This window comes from Nanorana parkeri, unplaced genomic scaffold (genome assembly GCF_000935625.1).
Source record: "Nanorana parkeri isolate BGI_ZX_2015 unplaced genomic scaffold, ASM93562v1 scaffold310, whole genome shotgun sequence".
Classification (NCBI taxonomy): domain Eukaryota; kingdom Metazoa; phylum Chordata; class Amphibia; order Anura; family Dicroglossidae; genus Nanorana; species Nanorana parkeri.
In genome coordinates this window covers 782470-803644 of record NW_017306578.1, presented here as the reverse complement: position 1 = coordinate 803644, position 21175 = coordinate 782470, and the positions used below count along the sequence as shown (strand labels likewise).

At 39.6% G+C, this 21175-nt stretch overlaps 1 protein-coding gene across 1 annotated transcript in view; it reads right to left on the bottom strand.

The window, feature by feature from the left end:
• Positions 1-2199: 2199 nt before the first annotated feature.
• LOC108788185 (neuronal acetylcholine receptor subunit alpha-7-like) overlaps positions 2200-21175 on the bottom strand; it is a 128777-nt gene continuing 109801 nt past the window's right edge. Inside the window, exons 9-10 of the mRNA XM_018557918.1 lie at positions 9117-9226; positions 2200-2785 (exon numbers count right to left, since the gene is read on the bottom strand). Coding sequence (XP_018413420.1) covers positions 2261-2785; positions 9117-9226 — 635 coding nt within the window. The 3' untranslated portion in view covers positions 2200-2260. The remainder of the gene's footprint in view (positions 2786-9116; positions 9227-21175) is intronic.

Genomic DNA, 21175 nt, shown 5'->3' with positions numbered 1-21175 from the left:
CCTAGATATCTTACTTAGATGCTGTTCCTGTTCAAGTTAATGACCAGGTGACAGTGGCAGCATCTGTAAGCAGCAGTCCACATGTAATCGTATATGATATGATTACATGCAGTTGGGAACAGATCACTGTCCCTGGGCTCATTTATCTTACGTCCAAGGACAGTGATCTATTCCAAAATCTTATGTAATCCTATCACATATGATTAAATACGGACTGCCGCTTATAGATGTGGCAAGATGTGCATTGACTGTACATCATTGATGTGGACAGGTTTCTTGATGGTGATAACAATGGACCATACCTGCTCAATATGTGTCAGCAGGGACACTTATAGTCTCCACCAGGGGTGAATGCAACAGGTTGAAAATGCAAAAACACATTTGGGAGACAGTAGTCACCTTCTAACAGCAGGAAATACCTGAACAAGGATCTACATGACAGGATCGGATCACTAGGTATTATTTTAATGAGGGCTGCAGATTTAAAAAGTTTAAAAGTGATTTTTGAATTTTTAAAAACATGTTACAGGGTGACAATGCAGCAGCACAACTGGGAGAAAGGAAAAATACTTTCAGCAGTACAATAACTATTTCATATGAAAAACTGATTCCATACCTATAGCATACTGTTGTTTGTGAATTTTGATGAGAAATGAATTGTCTGAAAAAATAAAAGATGCAGTTAAAATGAATATTAAATGTACAAGCCTATTAATATAAATGACTTTGATCACCAGCACTTTAGTGTTATAAGCCAACAAAAATGCCTGAAATCAATACGATTAAGAGCAGCGTTTAAACCCAAATCTATTGCCTATATCAAATACAATAATGAAAATAATCAAAAATCAGCAATATTATATCACAGATCATAAAAACATCAGTTCATTGATTAAGTAATAATTGTGTGTCCGTCAACAAACTATGCGGAAAATCAAAGAAAACAGTGTCCTTATTGTCCAAGCCCTTAATCGGTGCAATAGTGTTTCCACCCTTACAACAGTGTTTCTGCATACATTTCCATGCTCAGGGGAACAATGCTCCTCCTTTTATAGGTGGGCCTTATAGGTCAGACAGGGTAATGCAGGTGCATGCATGCATATCAAGTGCACACATGCACCTTATCACCTTATATGCATGCAGATACGGTGCATGTATACACTTGCTAAGGTGCAATGGTGCATGCATGCACTTGATCAGGTAAATGCATGCAGATCAAGTGCACACATAAGCAGCAGTTCAATAGGATAAAACATATACAATGATAGTGCTTTCTATATAAAAAGATTTCCTTTTTTAAAACCAAGTAATAAAATCCACTCACAGTTTTCAGTGTACACAACACATGCACAAAATACAGGTTTGCTACACGTGTATTTTGTGCGCATGTTGGTACACTAAGGTTGTATATATTTTGTTTCTTTAACCTAATTCTTATGCATGTTACTAGAATAGGACCAGAATTTGCTCGTAATTATTCCCTATATGGGAAAAAATCCTTCATGGCCCTACCTAACCTTTAAGGTCCATCTAAAAATGTGAGCATTGTTCCACCAAAGGTGGAGAGGAATATTGCACAGACATGATATGTATGCAGAAACACTGTTGCAAGGGTGGATTTGAGAAACACTTTTGCACTAATTAAAAAGGGATGTTTAGCACAATATGGACACTGTTTTGTTTGATTTTGCACAGAATTTGTTGGTTACTTAACTGATTAACTGATTTTCTTTAATACTCTGTAATTTGATATTGTTGATTTAGTTTCTTATTGATTATTTTTAATATTATGAGTATGTGATATAGGCAATAGCTATAGGTTTAAGAGTTACACTTTTTATTGAATGCAGTTACTTGAATATTTAATGCAATTAAATAACTCATACAGCTTAATAAATCGACCCAGAAGTATCTATACTAAAAATGCAATGGATCTTTGTAAGCATTGGGGCATGTGGACAAGTCAGGGCAATTTTTGGGTCAAGGGTTGGGTAAAATGATGTTCCACTGTCGTATTTTTGGAGTTGATGTTCCTGCTATAGGACACAGAAGCATATAGTTACACTACTATGGAGTTAGACTACTAATATTTGATGTTAATATTTTATCTAGATGGTAATATATTTTTGGAGTTTATTCTTCACCAACACAGTTATTCCTTAATTAGTTAAAATACGTTTATAGACTTGACGAAAGCAACAACAATTAACTTCTTTATAATAAATGTTTACGCTTGCAACCTTAGTTTCCTGAGGCTTTCTCATGTGAAGTCCTTGGAAACTGCTTCTACAAAGTTCGGCGCTGACATCAAGATGGTAATTGTACAGATAATGGCGAAAAGCGAGAAAGCAACAAGACATAAGCGGTCAATGACTGCGGCAGCAAACTTCCACTCGCTGCAGATTTCTTCTCCCTCATCCTGGTCTCTGAAACGCCTGGCGATATACTGCACTTCTTCCAATATCTTAACTATCTCTGGAATACATTCTCGTAAGCATTTCTTTTGAACAAGGTCACTGTCCTCCAGAGAAGGACATGTCACTCTTCCACACATAACACCGGAGTCACTGTTTGGTGGGCAGCAAGGGCTTTCCAGGGTGTGGTAACCACAGTACAGGTTGCCATTGGTGGATTGGTGTCCAGGTGTAATATTCATTTCAATGCTGCTAATGCTGGAATGGTGGGGATTGGGGTATGTATATCGGCAGGGGATAGGCCTCTTGTTCTCTCCAGGTTTTCTCATCCTTAAAAACCATGCACACCAGTTGAGCAGGATAACCCGTACCTGAAGTGACAAAAGTGACATACAAATCTAAATTAGTCATATTTAATTTTGTTAAATTAATAATATAAAAATGTATATATCAAATTCCTTCAATTTAAAAGACACACACACTGAAATTCTCTATTGGAATGAAGGCAAAATGTGTGGTTGCTTGTGACAGCAACGCCCAGTTGTAATGACAGATCAGCGTCCCCAAATGACCTGGGGATGCTGATCTGTCATTAAACAATAACAACTGGGCGGAGTCGGTCGTGACGTCAAAGCCGGCACCACCCAGTTGTTATTCATTGGCCGGGACCTGCTAGAAGACTCTGGTAGTTGCAGGCCAATAGGATACAGTTGGGTGGAGCAAGCTGTCACCGCTAATTGTTTTTCTTTTGCCGGCATCTGTCAGATGCTTCATTTTTTTCTTCATTCTTTTCACTTATTTTCTATTCTGCTCGCTACCTCGGAAGAACCAAGCAAGATAGTTGAGCCGAATGCCACTCGGCGACATTCGGCTATTCACTTACTGCCGTTCGGCCCCCTATGAGAATAGGGGCGAACGGCAGCGAGTGAGCTGCCAGAGCTTCGACTCAGCCAATCCAAATGTTGGATCAGCTGAGTCGAACCCCTTCTGCCTTCAGCTCAGCCGAACTTGCAGAGCATGTTCGACTGACTGAAGGCACCCGATGTACGGCTGATTTTAGCCGATGTACGGCTGAAATCAGCCGTACAAGGCTGAAGTGAATAGCTGAACAGCGTTCGACTCACTTCACTTCTGCTCGGTTATTCACTCAGGCTGCCTTTGACAGCTAAGTGAATAACCCCCTCAGTTTTGAAGTCCAAACAGTATGTAGTATTCAGTACAGCTCAATGGGTGCATGGGAGTCACTCTACCTCTCTGGACTGGCCCCAGATCTCTGTCCTTACCCAACTGCAAAGTTACTTTCAAATGCAAATATTATCTGGGACATCCAAGTTCATAAACTAGTGAACCTTTATTAAAAACATCAAGAAGCCTGCAATACACAACAAATTGTTTTCATGTTTTACTTGAAAGTCTCACTGGTTTCTCAACCTGGCTGTCATAGATGATTTTTGCATTTGAATGTCATTTTCATTGCTGAAAGTTTTGTTTAATCCGAATGTCTATCTAATTACACTAAGAATGGAGACAAAGAAAAAACCCCACAAACCTTCCATTAAAGTTTAGAATATACTTGCTATGCTCCTTTATGGGCTCATTTAGATAAGTGTGCAGCTGCGGGCTATTAATGTGCTTTTAATAGGCTCCTTCAATTTCTCTAAATGAATGCAGTTATCATTGAGACAGAGCACAGAAAAGAGCAAGTATAGACATATCTGTCCTGAGCTGACATTGGATGTGTCTATTTGACAACACCATTCACCTGCAGAGAATTAAGTCTATTATGTTAGTCTATCACAATCCTACGTAATGGCAGATGAAGGGCAGAGAAGTAAGCTGTGTTTGCAAAATGCAGCTCACAGCTTGTGTTAATACTTTAGTGTTCCCGTACTCATATTCAGCATGAAATGTAATTGTTAGACATATTCAAAATGGCAGATGAGCTGACTTACTATGTCCTTGATCAAGATAATAATGTACAATGCACAATTGAAGCTGGGAACTTCTTCAGGGAGCTTCCAACAGAAAAACAGACAGTTATAATATAACCTGATTTCCAAATAAGGTGTTTGTTGGGGGATATAATCCTTTTGATAAATGCTTTTCTGTTTTGCTTTTATAGCAGTTAAATCACTCTTCAGCTGTCTTTATGAACCTATCCTATATTGCTGGATGAGCCATATGAAACACTACTGAGGGCATGAGTGCTCTCAGGCCCATGAAAGCACTTTACAAATACATCAGATTAACCCTTAGCTGAATGCAGTACTTGTCCTAAGATGTAACACTAGACAAAACATTGTTTTTTCAAGTTTTGTATAGGGTGTTGAAAGGTTAGAATTCCTCTCACTTTCTGTGTGGTCAGCAGGACCAGGTGTGAAGAAATCTCTTCAATTTGTTTCTACCCATAACTAAAACATAATGTTGGAGTTTTTTTGTATAGCATATAATTTAGTTTCCCTTCATGAATACTAGCTATTAATACTACTTAAATGTGTTCTTTGACAAGTATGAGTTGTTTTGGAGAATGCATAACAAACATGAGGGCCCAAGGGGTAAGAATTATGTTAACGTACTTTACTGACTTAGGGTCCCTTATAGGACTCAAACCTTAAAGGAGAATTATGAGGCGAGTGATTTTCACTCAGCCTCATAATCTGAGCCGACCTGTGACAATGAAACTGTCACAGGTCGGCTCAGTAGAACGGGAAGTGAGCGAACACATACCGTCGCTCGCTCACTTCTCGATCTATCCCCGCAGAGAGCCGTGACTGTCACTCACTGCTCCCTGCAGGGATCCCCCCCTCCCCTGTCCGGTCCTCCAGCACTGACTGGCGAAACGCACGGGAGGGCACAGCTTGCTCTGCCTCTGGATAGGCAGAGCCAGCTGTCAATCCCGAATCCCGGGTGGATCCAGACAGTATTGTCAGGATCCGTCCCGGCTGCAGCGTCTCAGTATACGGCGAACTGTAGCTCGCCTTATACTGAGCTTTGGGTCACGGGAGAACGCTAGTTTGTGTTCTCCCGTGACCCTTGGAAGAATTATGGGGAAAAGCCCTGACCCCATAGTTCTCCTTTAAAGCCATTATCATTCTGCTGAAAGTTATTCTATATGTCAACTTATAGATATGTAAGAACTCATACTGGCACGTCAAATAAGAATTAAGATGGTGTGCAAAATACAATAACACTTTCAGGGCTGGATTTTCATCACTGGAACTTGTACCCAACCTTTATGGCCCAAAGCAGCCTCCTCTGGTACAAGTACTTTCTTTGCACATTTTCTTGCATTTATATTCTTAGAATATCAAGATAAATTAAAAACCCAGATAGCAAGGATAACTTGCCACAAACTTGTGGCAGGGTTAAATTGTATTTTTGTTAACGTGCTGCACATATTCCTGGCAAGTTGTAGACTTGCGGAACACTCGCAGCACAAGTTCTAGTTGACACTTTTTGAATTTGTAGCAAATTTGCTTGGCAAGTCTACGGCAAGAGTCCTGCAGGTCTTAGCAAGAGCTCTGCAAGCTCGCTGGTCTGGAGACTTGCAATGCAGACTTGCTGTAATTGTGCAACAAAATTGTGAAGCTTGGCAAGTCTGCAAGAGTTTAGCAAGTCATTTTCAAACTTGCAGCACAATTTCTTGCTATCTAGGAAGGCTTATATGAGATGACTATATTTCTCCTTATGATAGGGGGGGAAAAGTGGTTTAAAATTATAAAGAGAAAAGTCACTTCTTTGACGTTGCCATCTATGCCTACTGTGTAACAGTTTTTTTTTGGCCTTAAGCCCACAAAAAACACACCACTTTTAACTTATTGAAGTCAAATCACCTATGGAGGACGTTTACATTTATTTTTGGTACTTGACATGTTTTGCCTCAAGAAATTAAACTGGTAAGGTGTCATTATATCCGAATGGGCTTATTGTTATGTAAATTTTCAGAAACCCCTTGATGTTATTACATTACCCTTCATTCCAAAAAGGTTTATACTTTAATTCCCCGTGCAAACCCCTTTTAAAGTATACCTGTCAGGGGTTAAATGCACTGCTGATTCCCTTCTTGACTGACATGCTGCTTATTTTGCTTTAGTTCTTTCCAAGTTACTGACCTAGAACAAGTATGCTAATCAGCGAAGGCAGAGAACAGTCAGAAGTCCACAACTGGATACTTGTTCTATGGAAGTGGTTCAAAATTAAAGCATGTGGGCCATCCTGTAGCCCTTTTAAAATGAGGCATCTTATTAGTATGGTGCATTCTCAACAATCATTTTTAAAATGGTATAGGCACTTGTAAAATCCCTTTACCACTGACATATGAAAGTAACTTAGAACAGTGGCTGGCATGGAAATTTAGCAAAATGTGGTTTTCAAACAAAAGGCAGCCTCATATATCATATTGGGATCATTAGCTGTTCACTCATGTTTTCTTTTTCGTTAAGCCTCATGAAGGAATTTATGAGATGTAATGTCAGTCTAAAAATTGCAGCATTGGCTTTTTACTTGCTTTATGTTCCATCGAACACAATGTCTTAGCCATCCACAGGCAGGCCTTATGTATTTAGCTTTCTTGCTCAGTAAAGCATTAGAAAAATAATGATACCTCTCATTGCGTTCCTCACTCTCACCCCGTTGGCAGGATTACACCCAGTGCATCATCTAGTTTACTCAGCAGAAATGGAGCTCCCACAATGGGAATGGAGTGTAGGGTTCACAGCACAATTGTTTGTTGTTATAAGGAGAACACTGCAAATAAACTTTTTACAAGTGAGCCTGAGGGACTTGCAATTGTCTTGCCATATAGACATTCAAATGAGTGACAAAAAGAGCAATGTTCTATGGTTATTGACCAACTTTCCATGTCTTATGGCCTCTATAGGAATACAATCTATGGTATTGAAATTTGGTATTATTACCTAGCTCTAGTAGTCCTGTTTGTTGAGGGCATGCTACTTTTATGTTGATTGATCAGAGTTGTGTTTAATGTAAACCACTTTGGTCCAGTACAGTTTAGACCAAGACTGACAAAAAGCAGAGGACATGGTTATTAAACCATTTAAGGGAAAAAATATTGTTTTAAAACATTTTTTTTTCCATTTGTACATTTATAAACTTTTATTAAAGTCCCAGGCAGTTGATTGTATATACTACAAAATAGGTAAACGAGAGTGACTATAGGCTACTATAGACATATAATGGTCCCCTTATTTGTCTGGAAACAAACAAATCAAAGAAGTAATGAATCCAAAGTCTACTGGCACTTTAATTTGATGGCATCTGCAATCTGGCTAGTAACATTTACAAGTATGATTTGCCATAAGTGCTCTAATGGTAAAGTAGTATTAAAGGCTGGGCGTTTTTTACCCTAATGCATTCTCCGCATTCAGGTAAAAAACACACGCAGTACCTTTTTGACACCCCGTCCCCCCCACACTTACCTTTCAATGCCGATTGTCACCGCCGCCGGTACTCAAAGCGATCCTCCGACCCAAACTTACTTTCTGGTTGCGGGAGAGGATACTGAGAGCAGAGGAGCCATAGGACAGGAGGGGCGTGGACTGCCGCAGGGCTGTGTGTGTCTATGGACGCACAAAGCTACTGGGGGCACGGCTGGGAACATGCAGGCACGGGTGCCTCCACAGCAGCTGCTTAGCTAATGAAGGCACCCTGCAAGGGGCAGGGAGGAGGATGTGGGAACCTACTAGAAAATGAGAAATTTAACAAAAACAACAAAAAAACAAAGATGTGCAATAAAGACAGCTTCCCAGTGAGAAAAATAGAAAAAACTAGGAATGCATATTTTTAGTTCTCAGACCCTACTGTCAAATGACAGCTTGGGGTGTCTACTAAAGCTTGGTATACGATCTGTTTGGTTCCTGACCATGACAGCTAAGACATGGTGATCACATAGGTTTGTATGACTAAAGTTGTCACAGTGCCTCTTTGTGACAACTGAAGCTGGCAGGCTGCAATAATATAAGCCTAATAAAAAACTTGTCTTTTTCTCAGCCTATTATCAAACATATAAGTCGGTGTATTTATTAACAGTGTATAAATAAAAGCCTTATATGTCTTTAAAGAACAACATAAAAAATATTTAGGAAGCCTAATTAGTCTTTGGTCAAATTAAGTGATACACACTGATGCAGCTTAATTATATCTTGGCATCTAAGTTTCAAAGACTTCTAACTATGAACAGGTTAAAGTAAACCTGTTACTTGGGCAATTCAAATTAAACTTAAATTGGTTTAAGTAAAAGCCACAATCAGTGGCAGTTCACGGAATTCAGAAATATAGACAGCTGTAAATATGTGCAGATTTCAAATTATCCTGTACAAAATTGAGCTTTGTCCTACTCCTTTTTTCTTTACACCAAGTTAGTGAGTTTTCACAAAAAAACTGCATAGGGGTAGCATTGTAACACTGATTTCTGGTATTTTAATATATCCCATGAGCAAAAGTTTGACACTAATGCAGGGGCTAAACGAGTCATTGTATTTCTCTCGCTACTGAGAACTGTAAACAATTGATAGCAGTCATGTTTTTGCATTACACTGAAGTCAATGTGTTGCTAATAAGAGTATTGTCAACAAGTGGTTAAATCTTCCAATAGCAAGAGATTACAACTGGTGTTGTGGTCTCAACCTTGATGGAGCTAATAAATATTGACAAACTAGGTTATGGCTCCACTTAGAAACTCACCCATCTTGGCATTTTTCCTGCTTGTGGATCATGATGGTGAAACTGTAGAACTAGCACTGTCACAACCACAGAAAGACCCACGATGACCATGATGCTTGCAAAATATTGAGCTGCAAAATAAAAGATATGTAAACTTTACAGCTGGCATTTGAAAACAAATAAAAGATAAAGCGTGGTGAAATGCTTATGAGAAGATACTATAGTGTCTTGCTAGCGCTCTCTTCTCATAAGGTAGAACATTGCCATCATCATTAAGGAGCTGTTGGAGCAACTGCAGAAAAAGGATCAGTGGGGGTTACCTTTACAAGAATATGGATGGAAAACATCTCTTTGAGAGTCAAAATGCGGTTCATTCTTTGTGCAGTGTGACAAATATTCTTACTTTCACTTAATCTTACTTACATTTCTTAGTTATTCTTACTTTTGCTTAACCAACTACTCAATTCAAGGCAGCACAGGGAGCAGGTTAGCAATACAGAAATGAATGATTAGGTAAAAAAATTACTGACCAATGGCATCTCAGAAAGATCACACACAGATTTTTAACTTTTCCCGAGCATGAGATGTCACACAGGAACCCATAAACACATAAACATTAGAATGATAGACCAGAAATCGTACTTAAATAAAGGCTGAGGCTGGATAGAAAAAGGCTGAATCATTTATTAAGAGGGTATTTGAACCAACACACTATACTAAAATGACCTAGATAACAAGCCCAGCTACAGAGGCATGGCTACAAATAAATAAATAAGTGCCTTAGCCTGGGTGCTTTTTCTGTTAAGCAAAACGACCATCCCCGCTGTCTACACCACAACAAACATGTAGCAAGAGGGACAGGAGGGGGAGCTCTGCTGCAGTTGGATTTCACTGGAGAGCTAGTGATGGCAGTTAGACCTTTTAAAAGGTACAGGTCCTCGCACACTGAATGGTCCAACAAGGGCTGCCCAATGAGAAGGCTGATACTCTGCCTCCATAAACCAGACCCAGGTGGGTGCTTGGCAATGGACAGTTACCTAAATGGCCAGATGACTGACCAATTATAACTTAGTTGATACCCAGGTATCTACTGTAACACAAAACATATGGTTAAAACCCTAACCCACCACTAAACACTATTACTATAACTGTCCCATGAGCCATCCCATGTGGCATCTCGAAAAAAATACTGTGGTGCCGTCCATCAGAGTGCCAGAGCATTGAATCTGCTTGGAAAGGCACATTTATTTTATTATTATTACTTATGGCTGGGTTTGGCGCACCATAGCAACCAATGATGCTGTGGGATTGCCAGTGTCTTAGCAACCAATGACGCTCTGCAGGGACACAGACAGAGGTACGACGGACAACCTGGCCAAATCTATCACCCGTTTATCAAACTGTGAACTACTTAGGTTCAGTTTGAGTTAATGGTCGACCATAACCTGAGACTCGTCCCTGTTTATGAATCAAATGTCCAATAATCCAGTTCAGGTGAGTCGCCAATACCTTTGTCAGGATCTTGGTGTCTATATTTTAAAGTTAAATAGGATGGTATGAGGAACATTCCTTCACATTGCTACTCGGTCCAACATGGTCTGCAGAAGGGTCACTTATGCCAATGCTCTTGAGAAGTTTTTAGTAATAAGGGTTCCAAGTAATGCTGGTAGATTCTGTTGTATTCTAAATAAACCTGGGGGTTATTTAGAAGCTTTTTCTTAGTCATATCAGTGAGAAGCAAGATACGTTTTTGAGAAGCTAATTGTAGCTCACTATATGTACCAAATCATCCTAGGATTAAATAAAAAGAGCCTCCAGATGTTGGGTCTTCTAACTGTGCAACCTGAATGCCTTCATCCTGTCTCACTTTACCTATTATGGTTTCATATTGACCTCTGATAAATGCTTTAGAGCCACCCTACACTACCCCAGGAGGGGCAGTATTATCATCATCAAACAGTGTTCAGTTAATGCAGATCAAATAAGGGGTTAAACCCTAACATCAGAGACTCAATATCTGGATAGTCTCCATAACCAATCCAATGGTCTGGAGGTGGTGGTTATTTGATGCTGGAGGGGGGCTTGGTTGGATATCCCTCATAATAAGATTTCTAACTGAGTGCATGTCCAGAAGTAAAGCATCGGAGGTATAAGCGAGATTTATACTTGACATAGTTCTATGTGTAGCAGAATAGCAGTAATGTATCTTCCCTCTTGATTTGTCCACCTCTGGACGTTGGTAAGTCAGTAAGTCTCAGGCATTTTAGAGGGTTCGTGCAAGGCTTAATTTTTCATACTGAGAAAAGAGGGTCATATTAAAATCCCCAAAAATAGAGGGGCATGGCTGGCTGGCTTTTGATATGGCCAAATAGAAAATGGCTCTAACCTAGTGTGCCCCAACTAGCAACTACACAGCAGCAACAGCCCTACATCAACCCCTTCACCCTGTGAAAACTTCCAGTATTTGGCAGAGAGGTTCAAGAAGAGATAAAGGAAGCATGGGTTCCAAAAGCTAACAGATTTATTTGTGGCTGCTCCATCAAGGGACTCTCAAGACTGCACCAGTTCTCCTGTTAGCAGTTCCTCAGACTGCTCTACCTCGCTAGGCAGCACAAGGTCAGGTAGATCAGAGCAGCTCATACAGTGGAACTAGCAGAGCAACACGCATTTGGATGAGTTCTCTCTTCTTGACTCTTCATCAGTCTGCAGTCTTGCCAAATAGAGGCTTAAGGTTGTAGTGGTGGGGGAGAAGGCGGGGGGTGCAGGCCATATCAGAAAGCTTCCCAATCAAACCTTACCCGACCTAACTCTGAAAGAGATGCTGCTATCATTGCATAGCTCTCTATGTCAGGATATGCCCACTATGTTCACTAAAATAGATCTAACCATCCAAAACCATGGAGAAAGGATCAGTCCCCTAGATACAAAAATGGTGTATTTTCTACAGCTCACAAATGAACTAGTGGACGCACATAACCATGAACACAACACTGACGTTCAGCAGTTAAAGATTAAACTATCAGACATTGAGGATTGCTCCAGCAGACACAACATCAGAGGTTTCACCAGCATAGCTAATGGATTACTTATCTCAGTTATTGCAATGCCTTATACCTGATGCGAAAGATCATGAAATAATTAACAGGGCACAATGTCTCCTAAGCCACAATTTCTCTCTGAGCACATATCTAGAAATGTTATGACAAGAATACATTTTTAGCATATTAAAGAATGCGCTATTATGTCCTCTAGGAAAAACACACCGTAAAAGCTGATCATTCATAGCACACTATTTAATACAGAAAATAAGTTCCTTTCTGTGAATAAAGCATTAGGAATTCACCACATTTCCTATAGATGGGGATATCCCACAAAGCTTCTACTCACCAAACAAGAGAAAATGTTTACTCTCCTCACTGGAAGCAGGCCTAAAATTGCTTAAATCATGGGATATTATACCAGCAGACCCCTCTCCTAAGAAAGAACACCAAACAATGTCCATTCTGATTGGACATAATTTGCATTATCTCAGTCAACTATAAGACTGTACATTAACTATAGCTAGATAGATAGATAGTACACTAGAAGTCACTAAACATTACCCTGTGCCCAAAAGCCTGTTAAAGTTCCTTCCCAGAATAAATGCAGCCTATGCTATGCATATCTTCTAGGATTCTCCTTAGATATTTTTTTCCTTTGTTAAACAACCAGTTACCAGGTCCTTATGTTTCCTGTCATCAAAACCTCAGAATTACCAAATTCTGCTCAATGACATGCAATAATTGATGGATACCTCTTCTTGCTCGATATGGGACATCAAACCCCTTTTGTTTTTAAATTGTTGTGGATACGTGGTATACTCATCACTATTAAAGACTCTTTGGGGTTGATTTACTAACCTTATAAACACACCACGAACATGTATACACCTCTGTAGTGTGTTCCCTCCCATCATGATCTATGGGTGGAATCTAAACACCTTTGTAGTGTGTACACACCCAGCAGGTGTGTTGTGCAAAGCCAAGCATGACTTGCAAGGTGATATTGTTTAAATTAGCTCTACATTGTGTTGCTTGCGTTGATGAATGCAGAAATGTAAATGCATGAGCTAACCATTTTTGTCTAAACTGTGAAGCAGCATTATATATGCATCATGTGCATGATTTTTCCATATATGGCATTAGTGAAAATATGCTTTTAGAGACTTTTTGGTTGATAAATATGTTTTGCTGTGTGAAAATCACACGCACCTGGTGCGTGCGTGTGTTTAGGTTAGTAAATCACCCCCTTTAACTCTTAAATCTTTAGAATGTGTACAAGACCCACATGGTAGATACTTAACATTGTTTCCTGAACTTAATAACACAGTGAGCACCCTAGTGAATATTTAGACCACCAATGTGAAACAGTTCTGCTTTCTAATCAAATTTTTGCAGAAAGTTTGTAAGTATCAAACATTTATATTTCTAATTGGAAGTGACTTTATTACTACCCCAATCCACAAGTAGACGCAACTCCAAAATCCCAAAGACCACAACCTTTTTAACCTTTGCTAATCAACTTTTTAAATACCTTTTTGATAGTTGGCAGTGTACTTCTAAGATGGACTATTCATGTTTTTAGTCCTATTTAGGTTTATAAGTCCTGCTCAAGAATTGATTTCTTTCTTACTGGTAAATACTCTTTACACTTTATTACTGGAACTAAAATTGAAACTATCACATGGTCAGATCATGCCCCAGTGACGATCAGTGTCTCTGAAGGTCAGACATACACTCCGTAAACTTTGTGTGTGTGTGAATACTTATTTTCGCTCCAATCTACATGACTCTAAAGTAAATCATCTTAATCAATAGTTTTAGTTTAATGATCTGGAAGATGCTGATCATTTTACTCTATGGCTAATGCATAGGATGTACATTAGAAGTGTGGGTTTGAAAATGTTTGCATATGCTAAGAAAATGAGACAATTCCTATTTAACCAATTATTACAGAAAATCCAACAAAATAAGGTTTTAACAAAAATAATCCATCCCCTATACTTACAGGAGTGCTATCTTGAGACAGACAGTATTATTGTATGACCATGAGCACCGTTTGAAGCATTTAAAACTTGACAATTAGAAGTAATAAACCTGGAGCATATCTTGCCAAACGTATAAAATCACAAAAAAATAGATTAAAAACAACCTGTCTCGTAGACTCTACACAGTTGATTTACTAAAGAAGTAGAGCATATTTACTTTGCAGGGGAATTTTCACTTTGGAAGGGAAGTTTCACTTAGCTAAGTGAATGTGGGGAATCTGTGCAGACTTCCATCATCCAATCTTATGCAATCAAAAATACACGTTTTTTTTTTACAGGGTTATTCACAAAGCTGCTGAATGCAGCCGAGTGAATAACTGAGCCGTAGTGAAGTGAGCCGAACAACGTTCGGCTATTCACTACGGCTCAGTACGGCCGCTTCACCGGCTGAAATCAGCCGTACTTTGGCTGCCTTAGGCTGCACTTCGGTCAGCTCATGGCTGGCTCCGCCCAGCTGTCATTTGCAAGGCGTTCGGCCGCCCTTCAGTCGGCTGTTCGCCCTGCTTTGGCTCTCACTTCGGCTCAGTCCAGCTGAAGCATATGCCTTCGGCTCGGCTTAGCCGCTCGGCCGCCTTCAGGAGCTGTACAGGCCACTACAGCAGCCCTTCGGTTTGACTGATTCGGTTCCCGCTGATCCTTCGGCTAGCTTTGTGAATAACCCCCTTCATTTTCCTTGCACGTGACTAGGTATTCTTTGCAAAGTGAATATTCATTAAGGTAAGGGAAATTTTACATTTAAAGTGAAAATTCACTTGCAATTTGAATGTGCTGTACTGCTTTTGTAAATCAACCCCTAAGACTCTATAAGAAACTATTAAATCATCAAAGTATAGCTAACTAATTTAGAACTTTTAAAGTTCACTTTATAACTTATAATCTTACTTTTACACTCTCCAACCTACTTAAACTAAGACTAAGGGATTTTTTTTAACTCTATAAAATTACCTTCATTAACGCCCAAACATTTGGAACAATCTCTCGATTATTTCCTCTTAACTAACCTTCCTCTAAACTAACTTGCTCTCTTGACTGACCCTAACACATAATGCAGCTGATGACTTCAGTCATCCTTCCTTCAAACTCCAGTAGTGCATTCTAACAACATTTTGGATCCTCAGGTTAAGTGATTTCACTGGAGCCAAGGCAAATGAGCTAAAATTCAGTTTTTACAAAAAAAGAACACATATCTAGACAAATGTAGTTAGGATGAAAAAATAAATGTTTAGTTTACTGACACTTTAATTCTTAATTTGAGTCACCGCAGTTTAGCTTTAGCTTTTATGTGACATAGTTTGTTCCTTTCTGTGCACTGCATTAATAATGTCTGTACTGATTCCTGCAGAGACAATTAAAACAAAGCAATTTAAAAAAATTTGATAAATAAAATGAAATCCCATTCACTGAGCCAGATGCCTACTAATACAATTCAGTGCAATAACAGGACAGAAGGGAAAATAAAATAAAATGAAATATATCTGGAAACTATGTGGGAAATGTTGCAAAATATATCAATTACACTGAAGCCTAATAAAACAGACCAGATGAAAGAAAATCTGTCCCCTAACCCCAAGATAACATCGTATATGGTAGTATACACAGCCATAACATTCGCTGGGAATACTGAAACAATACATCAAATATTACAGAACACAGCAACAGACCAAACAGAGCAATGAACTCTGATAGAAATAGTGGAGAAATGTTGTTAACAAAAATAGATTGAAAACATTTATTAAAATAAGCAGCAATCAGCAATGTGAACTGCAATGTTCTCGGGATCTCCTCATATTAGAAGTAATAAGAACTGGCAGTTAAATGTTCCATGATGTCTTGGCTACATCTGTACACCAAGAACAGTGGAAGGGCACACCTGCAAATCCAGACTTGCAGAACAATCACACAGTTAAACTAGAATTCCTCCATTAGAAGTAAAAAATGCTCTGGTGCAGGGAAAAAAATTATAACAACTGCACAGCAGCAATTTTCAGTCTTCTCTGGATGTCAACTACTACTGATCAGCTAGGTATAATGTAATATATTAAAGTAGTAAAAACGTTCAATAATTTATTCTAATAACTAATTCAGATAAAACAAATATACATTGCCCAGCAAAGTCTTTCTTTACATTTTTGCCAAACACTTACAGTCATCATGTTTCCAAACTGCTAGCTTCAACTGTTTCACCTCTATATCCCTGAACTTCCTGTCCAGTGCAAGACCACGAGGGACAGAGCAAAGTCTCCAGCAGATGTACATCTGGAGAAGGGAGGAGGGAGGACGGATGACAGGGGAGCAAGAGGGAGAGGAGGGGCCTGCCTTGTTGTGTCTGTAGGGTCACATAGCATACCAGCCAACACAAGGGTGGCTCCAAAAAACCCTTCAAGGGATTGCAGGAACCACCCACAAACAGGATATCAATAGCAGTGCTCAGAAAACCAGCTCATTCAACAGGAAACTAAATATTTGAAACATCAAGGAGCATTAATTGTAAGTGATTTAATCAGCATTTGAAATCATTAAAAATTATTTTGACTTTAATATCATATTAAAAAAAACACGTTCCGAGGTACTTTTGAGTCAGAACTCGATTCTTTGACACAAACGTAACCCAAGGCACAAAATGGCAATAGACTCCATCAACAAATGCTTGCTTATCCCTGATCATTGCTAGAAATGATAGGTAACTATATGGGGCACCTGTACACACTAGGCTATATTATTTTGCTTGGCTGGGTTGAATTAGGGTCATCACCTTCAAAGGAATGTTATTTCAGATTGCTATCTCCTATCACTACAGAAATCCGTTAGGTACATATCCTGCCTAGGGTTTTTAGACACAAAACTGGTTGGCAATTACTCCTCACTGTTTCTGTAAAAGAAAGTGTCTGACACAAGCTGTTCTTGATATTTATAATCTCTATAGGACTGTGAAAAATCTTCTTTAGATTAACTGTTTCATTGACTTTTTTTTTTTTCAACAGCAGCAATAGGAAATGTACAAAAATGTACATAGGAAAGAAATGTACAAAAATGTACATAGGAAAGAAAAAGGGAAGGAATTTTGTCCCAGAACCAATGGGCATTGTTCACCAATTCTCAGTGATTTCTCCAATTAGATCACATCAAAGGTGTATCAACAACACATCCATTTGCTATAAATAAGAAAATAGAAACCCATTACAACCCAATTAAGCCTATGATAGAGAAATATGCATTTTTGAAAAATGTGCAGACTTTTCACCTATGGTAAACAGAGTATGGCCATACAGCAGGGAGGAAATTTCTCCAGGTTTCTCCTCTCTGCAAGTCTACCTGCTTTTCTTTGCCATAGACAGGAATTTGCTGGAGCTCTAGCTTATTACTGCTCTACTATTGCCTCTCCAGCATGTTCTGGATGGGATACTACTGCCAGTTTATCAATTTTCTGCTAGTGCCTCTCCAATGCGATCAGCAGATCACCCATCCCACTCTCTCTCTCTCTTTGGACTACCCGGGTGGAACTTCTGACTTCTGACACCCTGGTGTGCCTTCTGGCTTTCCCAGGGGTGCCTCGAAATTTGTACACTAAGTCATACCTCTGATGTAAAGAAGGATCTAGATGTTATACAGGGGGACTCTGATGTGAAGGTGGGGGCTTCTGATGTGTATTGTTAATAGGACCCCTGTAAAGAGGGGAATCCCACTTTTTTTGTGTGTTTTTGCTTGCGGGTCCCCCTTCCTTATAATCCATACCAGGCTTGTATCTCGTATAAGGGTTTGGCATGGATATTGGAGGGACCACATGCCATTTTTTACATTCACGGTTTTTACATTTTAGAATGGGGTGCCTTGAGAATTTGCGTACTTTTAAAAGGTGTCATGACTGAAAAAAGGTTAAGAAACACTGTTCTAAGCCATGATAGAGGGAGAGTGTTGTTGCCCCCAAAATGCATGAAATGTTTTTTTTAGTTGAACAGTGGACTCTTTCACCTTTTTGGTTTGGTGCCCTTTGATAGTGAACTTTGAGGGCTGTGCTGTGTGGCAGAGCTGTGTAAATCTCTGGACTGGACTGGATATACAGAAATAAAAATTCTTAGGAAGGTAAACATCTTTCATATATTTATTTCATCTGTATATTTAGCTGTGACCACTGTTGTGGTGAATGTGATTATTCTGCTAGTTACAATTCAAGTATTATGGTATGAATGATATGTATTTATTATTTAAGTTGCCCTTTTAATATGTCTTGGCAGCTAAATGACCAAAAAGTCCCTTTAAAGTTATGTGACCTCTTTTGTTCATGCTGTTAATAGGAAATGTCTACCTTAATAATGAGTGATAAAAATTAGAAAATAATAATTAACACGTATCAGCATTCAATAAATTGTCTCTAAGAATACATAATTTTCTGAAGCAAGCCATAAGCTCTATTAACAGATGCTGAACTTTTCACCCCCTAGATATTAATAAGCCTTTAATTTTGTGTCTACGAATATGCTCATCCTTTCCGTAGAAGTTAGCATAACAGATGCTGCCTAGAAAATCATTTAATTTTCTACAGTGGCATTTGTTCTGGTTCGAAGGTTTCTTGTAAAATAAATGATCCATCATAATAGCAACTCTTTTTTTCACAATAAACTAAATTCCTACAGAAGGGTGTAACAAGCTTTTGATAAGTATCTAGAAATTGTGAAAAACAGGGCAGTACCGTATTATGAAAATTCAAATTTACAACCCATTCTTACAATTTGTATCATCAAGGCCCATCTCAGTGAGGTACAGTAAGTATAAGGGCAGAGATAAGTGACCTGAGTGGCACTGTACCTCAGCTATACATCCTGTAACAAAAACAACTGCACTAAAATCGGACATTTCATTCAATTTACTGAGCTCTGTATAATGTCCTGTATAAGTGTACTTCCTGAAGCATGTGTTTATTCCTCTATCTCTGTTATGCATTACCAATCACACTCACTTTCAAAGCATGTTTAAGTCTGACTCGTGGGCCTGGGAACATGCTTATTGTTGGGGCTAAAGGAGAACTATGAGGCAAGTGAAAATCACTCAGCCTCCTAGTTCGAGCCGACATGTGACAATGAAACTGTCACACGTCGGCTCAATAGAACGGGAAGTGAGTGAACATATACCATCGCTCGCTCTATTCTCAATCCTGTCCCTGCAGAGAGCCGTGACTGTCACTCACGGCTCCCTGCAGGGATTCCCCCCCTCCCCGCTCTGATCCTCCAGCGCTGACTGGCGGAACTGACGGGGGAGAGGGCGGGTACAGCTGGCTAGATAGGCAGAGCCAGCTGTCACTCACGCAGCTGGGTGGATCCAGACAGCATTGTCAGGATCCGTCCCGGCTGCGGCGTCTTAGTATACCGCGAGCTGTAGCACGTTGTATACTGAGCTTTGGGTGACCAGAGGACGCTAGTTTGTGTCCTCCCGTTACCCTTAGGAGAACTATGGGGAAAAGCCCTGACCTCATAGTTCTCCTTTCATTCTATTGAGCTTTCCTTATATTGGGAGCAGCAGGGATGATGTTCCATTCCAGGATCACCATTTTACCCTCAAATGGGAGTAGGGTGTAGTCAATATCTGCAAAAAAGAAAAAAAACCTGAACTACTCAGCATGTGGGTTGTGGCTTTTATATGTAATGGTCACTTTAAAGCCCAAATGAACTTTCAGTTGAAATCATCTAAATACATTCCAGGTGCATTGAAACAAAAGCTGTGCAAAGTCTAACAGTAAATTTTCTTTAGAAAACAGCTACAGCTTAAATAGAAAAGCCTGTCCCCTGCTGCCCCCTGTCAGCATGCTGTAGAGAAGGACCCTTGCTCTCTGTGTAGAAGCAGTGGCCGCACAACACACACACAGTAAGAGCTAGAGCTCACCAATCAGCAGAAGAATGACCTCTCCTTATTGCCTTCATCTATCTCTTCTACACAGAGTATTGGGTACATTCTTTGCAGGATGCTAGCAGGCAACAGGCTATTTTACTCAGGATGTGGCTGCTTTCTATAGAATGTGTTTTGATGCACCTGGGATGCATTTAGCTGACAAAAACTGAAAGTTCAGATGGGCTTTAACCTAAGCCCTCAGGAATGCGTTTAACCTCAGCTGGCCAGACCATTTTCACAATTTTTCCCATTGTTTTGATGTTCTACTGCTGCGTTGCTAGCGTTTGTAAAATACCCCCTAAACCACATATTTTATGAAAGCGCAGGCCCAGTAGAATAAAAAAAAGGCGCTAACAATTTTGTAGGTCGTGCGATAATTGCCCAAATGTTTGTCAAATCAATATTAAACCTATAAAAATACACAATTGAATTGATAAAGAACACTAAAATCAGTATCAGTGCACATAAAAATACTTTTCTGACTAAACGACAGAGAAACGACAGACACCCCCATCCACCCCCCCCCCCCCCACGGCTGTCTGTCGTTTCTCTTCGGATCCACGCTGCCTCATCCGATACAGGATCCGAGGAAGAAAAGCATGGGGAGGGCAGGAGAGGCCGGCAGTTTGTCACCCAGATTTCTGGTTAATAGCACTCATCAGCTAAAGCGACCATGAGCTTATAGGAGAAGGGAGAAAGCAACTGATGTAAGGTTTACTGACGTGGCCAGCTGAAAACCGTTGTATTCTGCCGTAAGCCTTACGTTGGTGGCAGCGAAAGGGTTTCAGCATATAGTTTGCTAAATAGTTCCTCTGGCGGAGCGCTATTCCCATATTCATGAGATCCCCTTTTTGCGTAGAGGCACTGTCCAATGTTTCATTTGAAAATGATTCAATCATCCTGATAGCCAACAAGATCAGTGTCATAGTGTGTGTAGCGATGGTCATTTCATATAATCCCCACCCCCAGAATAGGACTACACAACAGAAAAGCAATTACAAGAAAAGTATAAAAACATTCAATTTTCTGAATTTCATATGGCTTAGTTTAAGCAGATGTAATCTTTCAAATCTGCTGCAAAATGAGGAATGTGTCATTGCATGGAAGTAAAGAT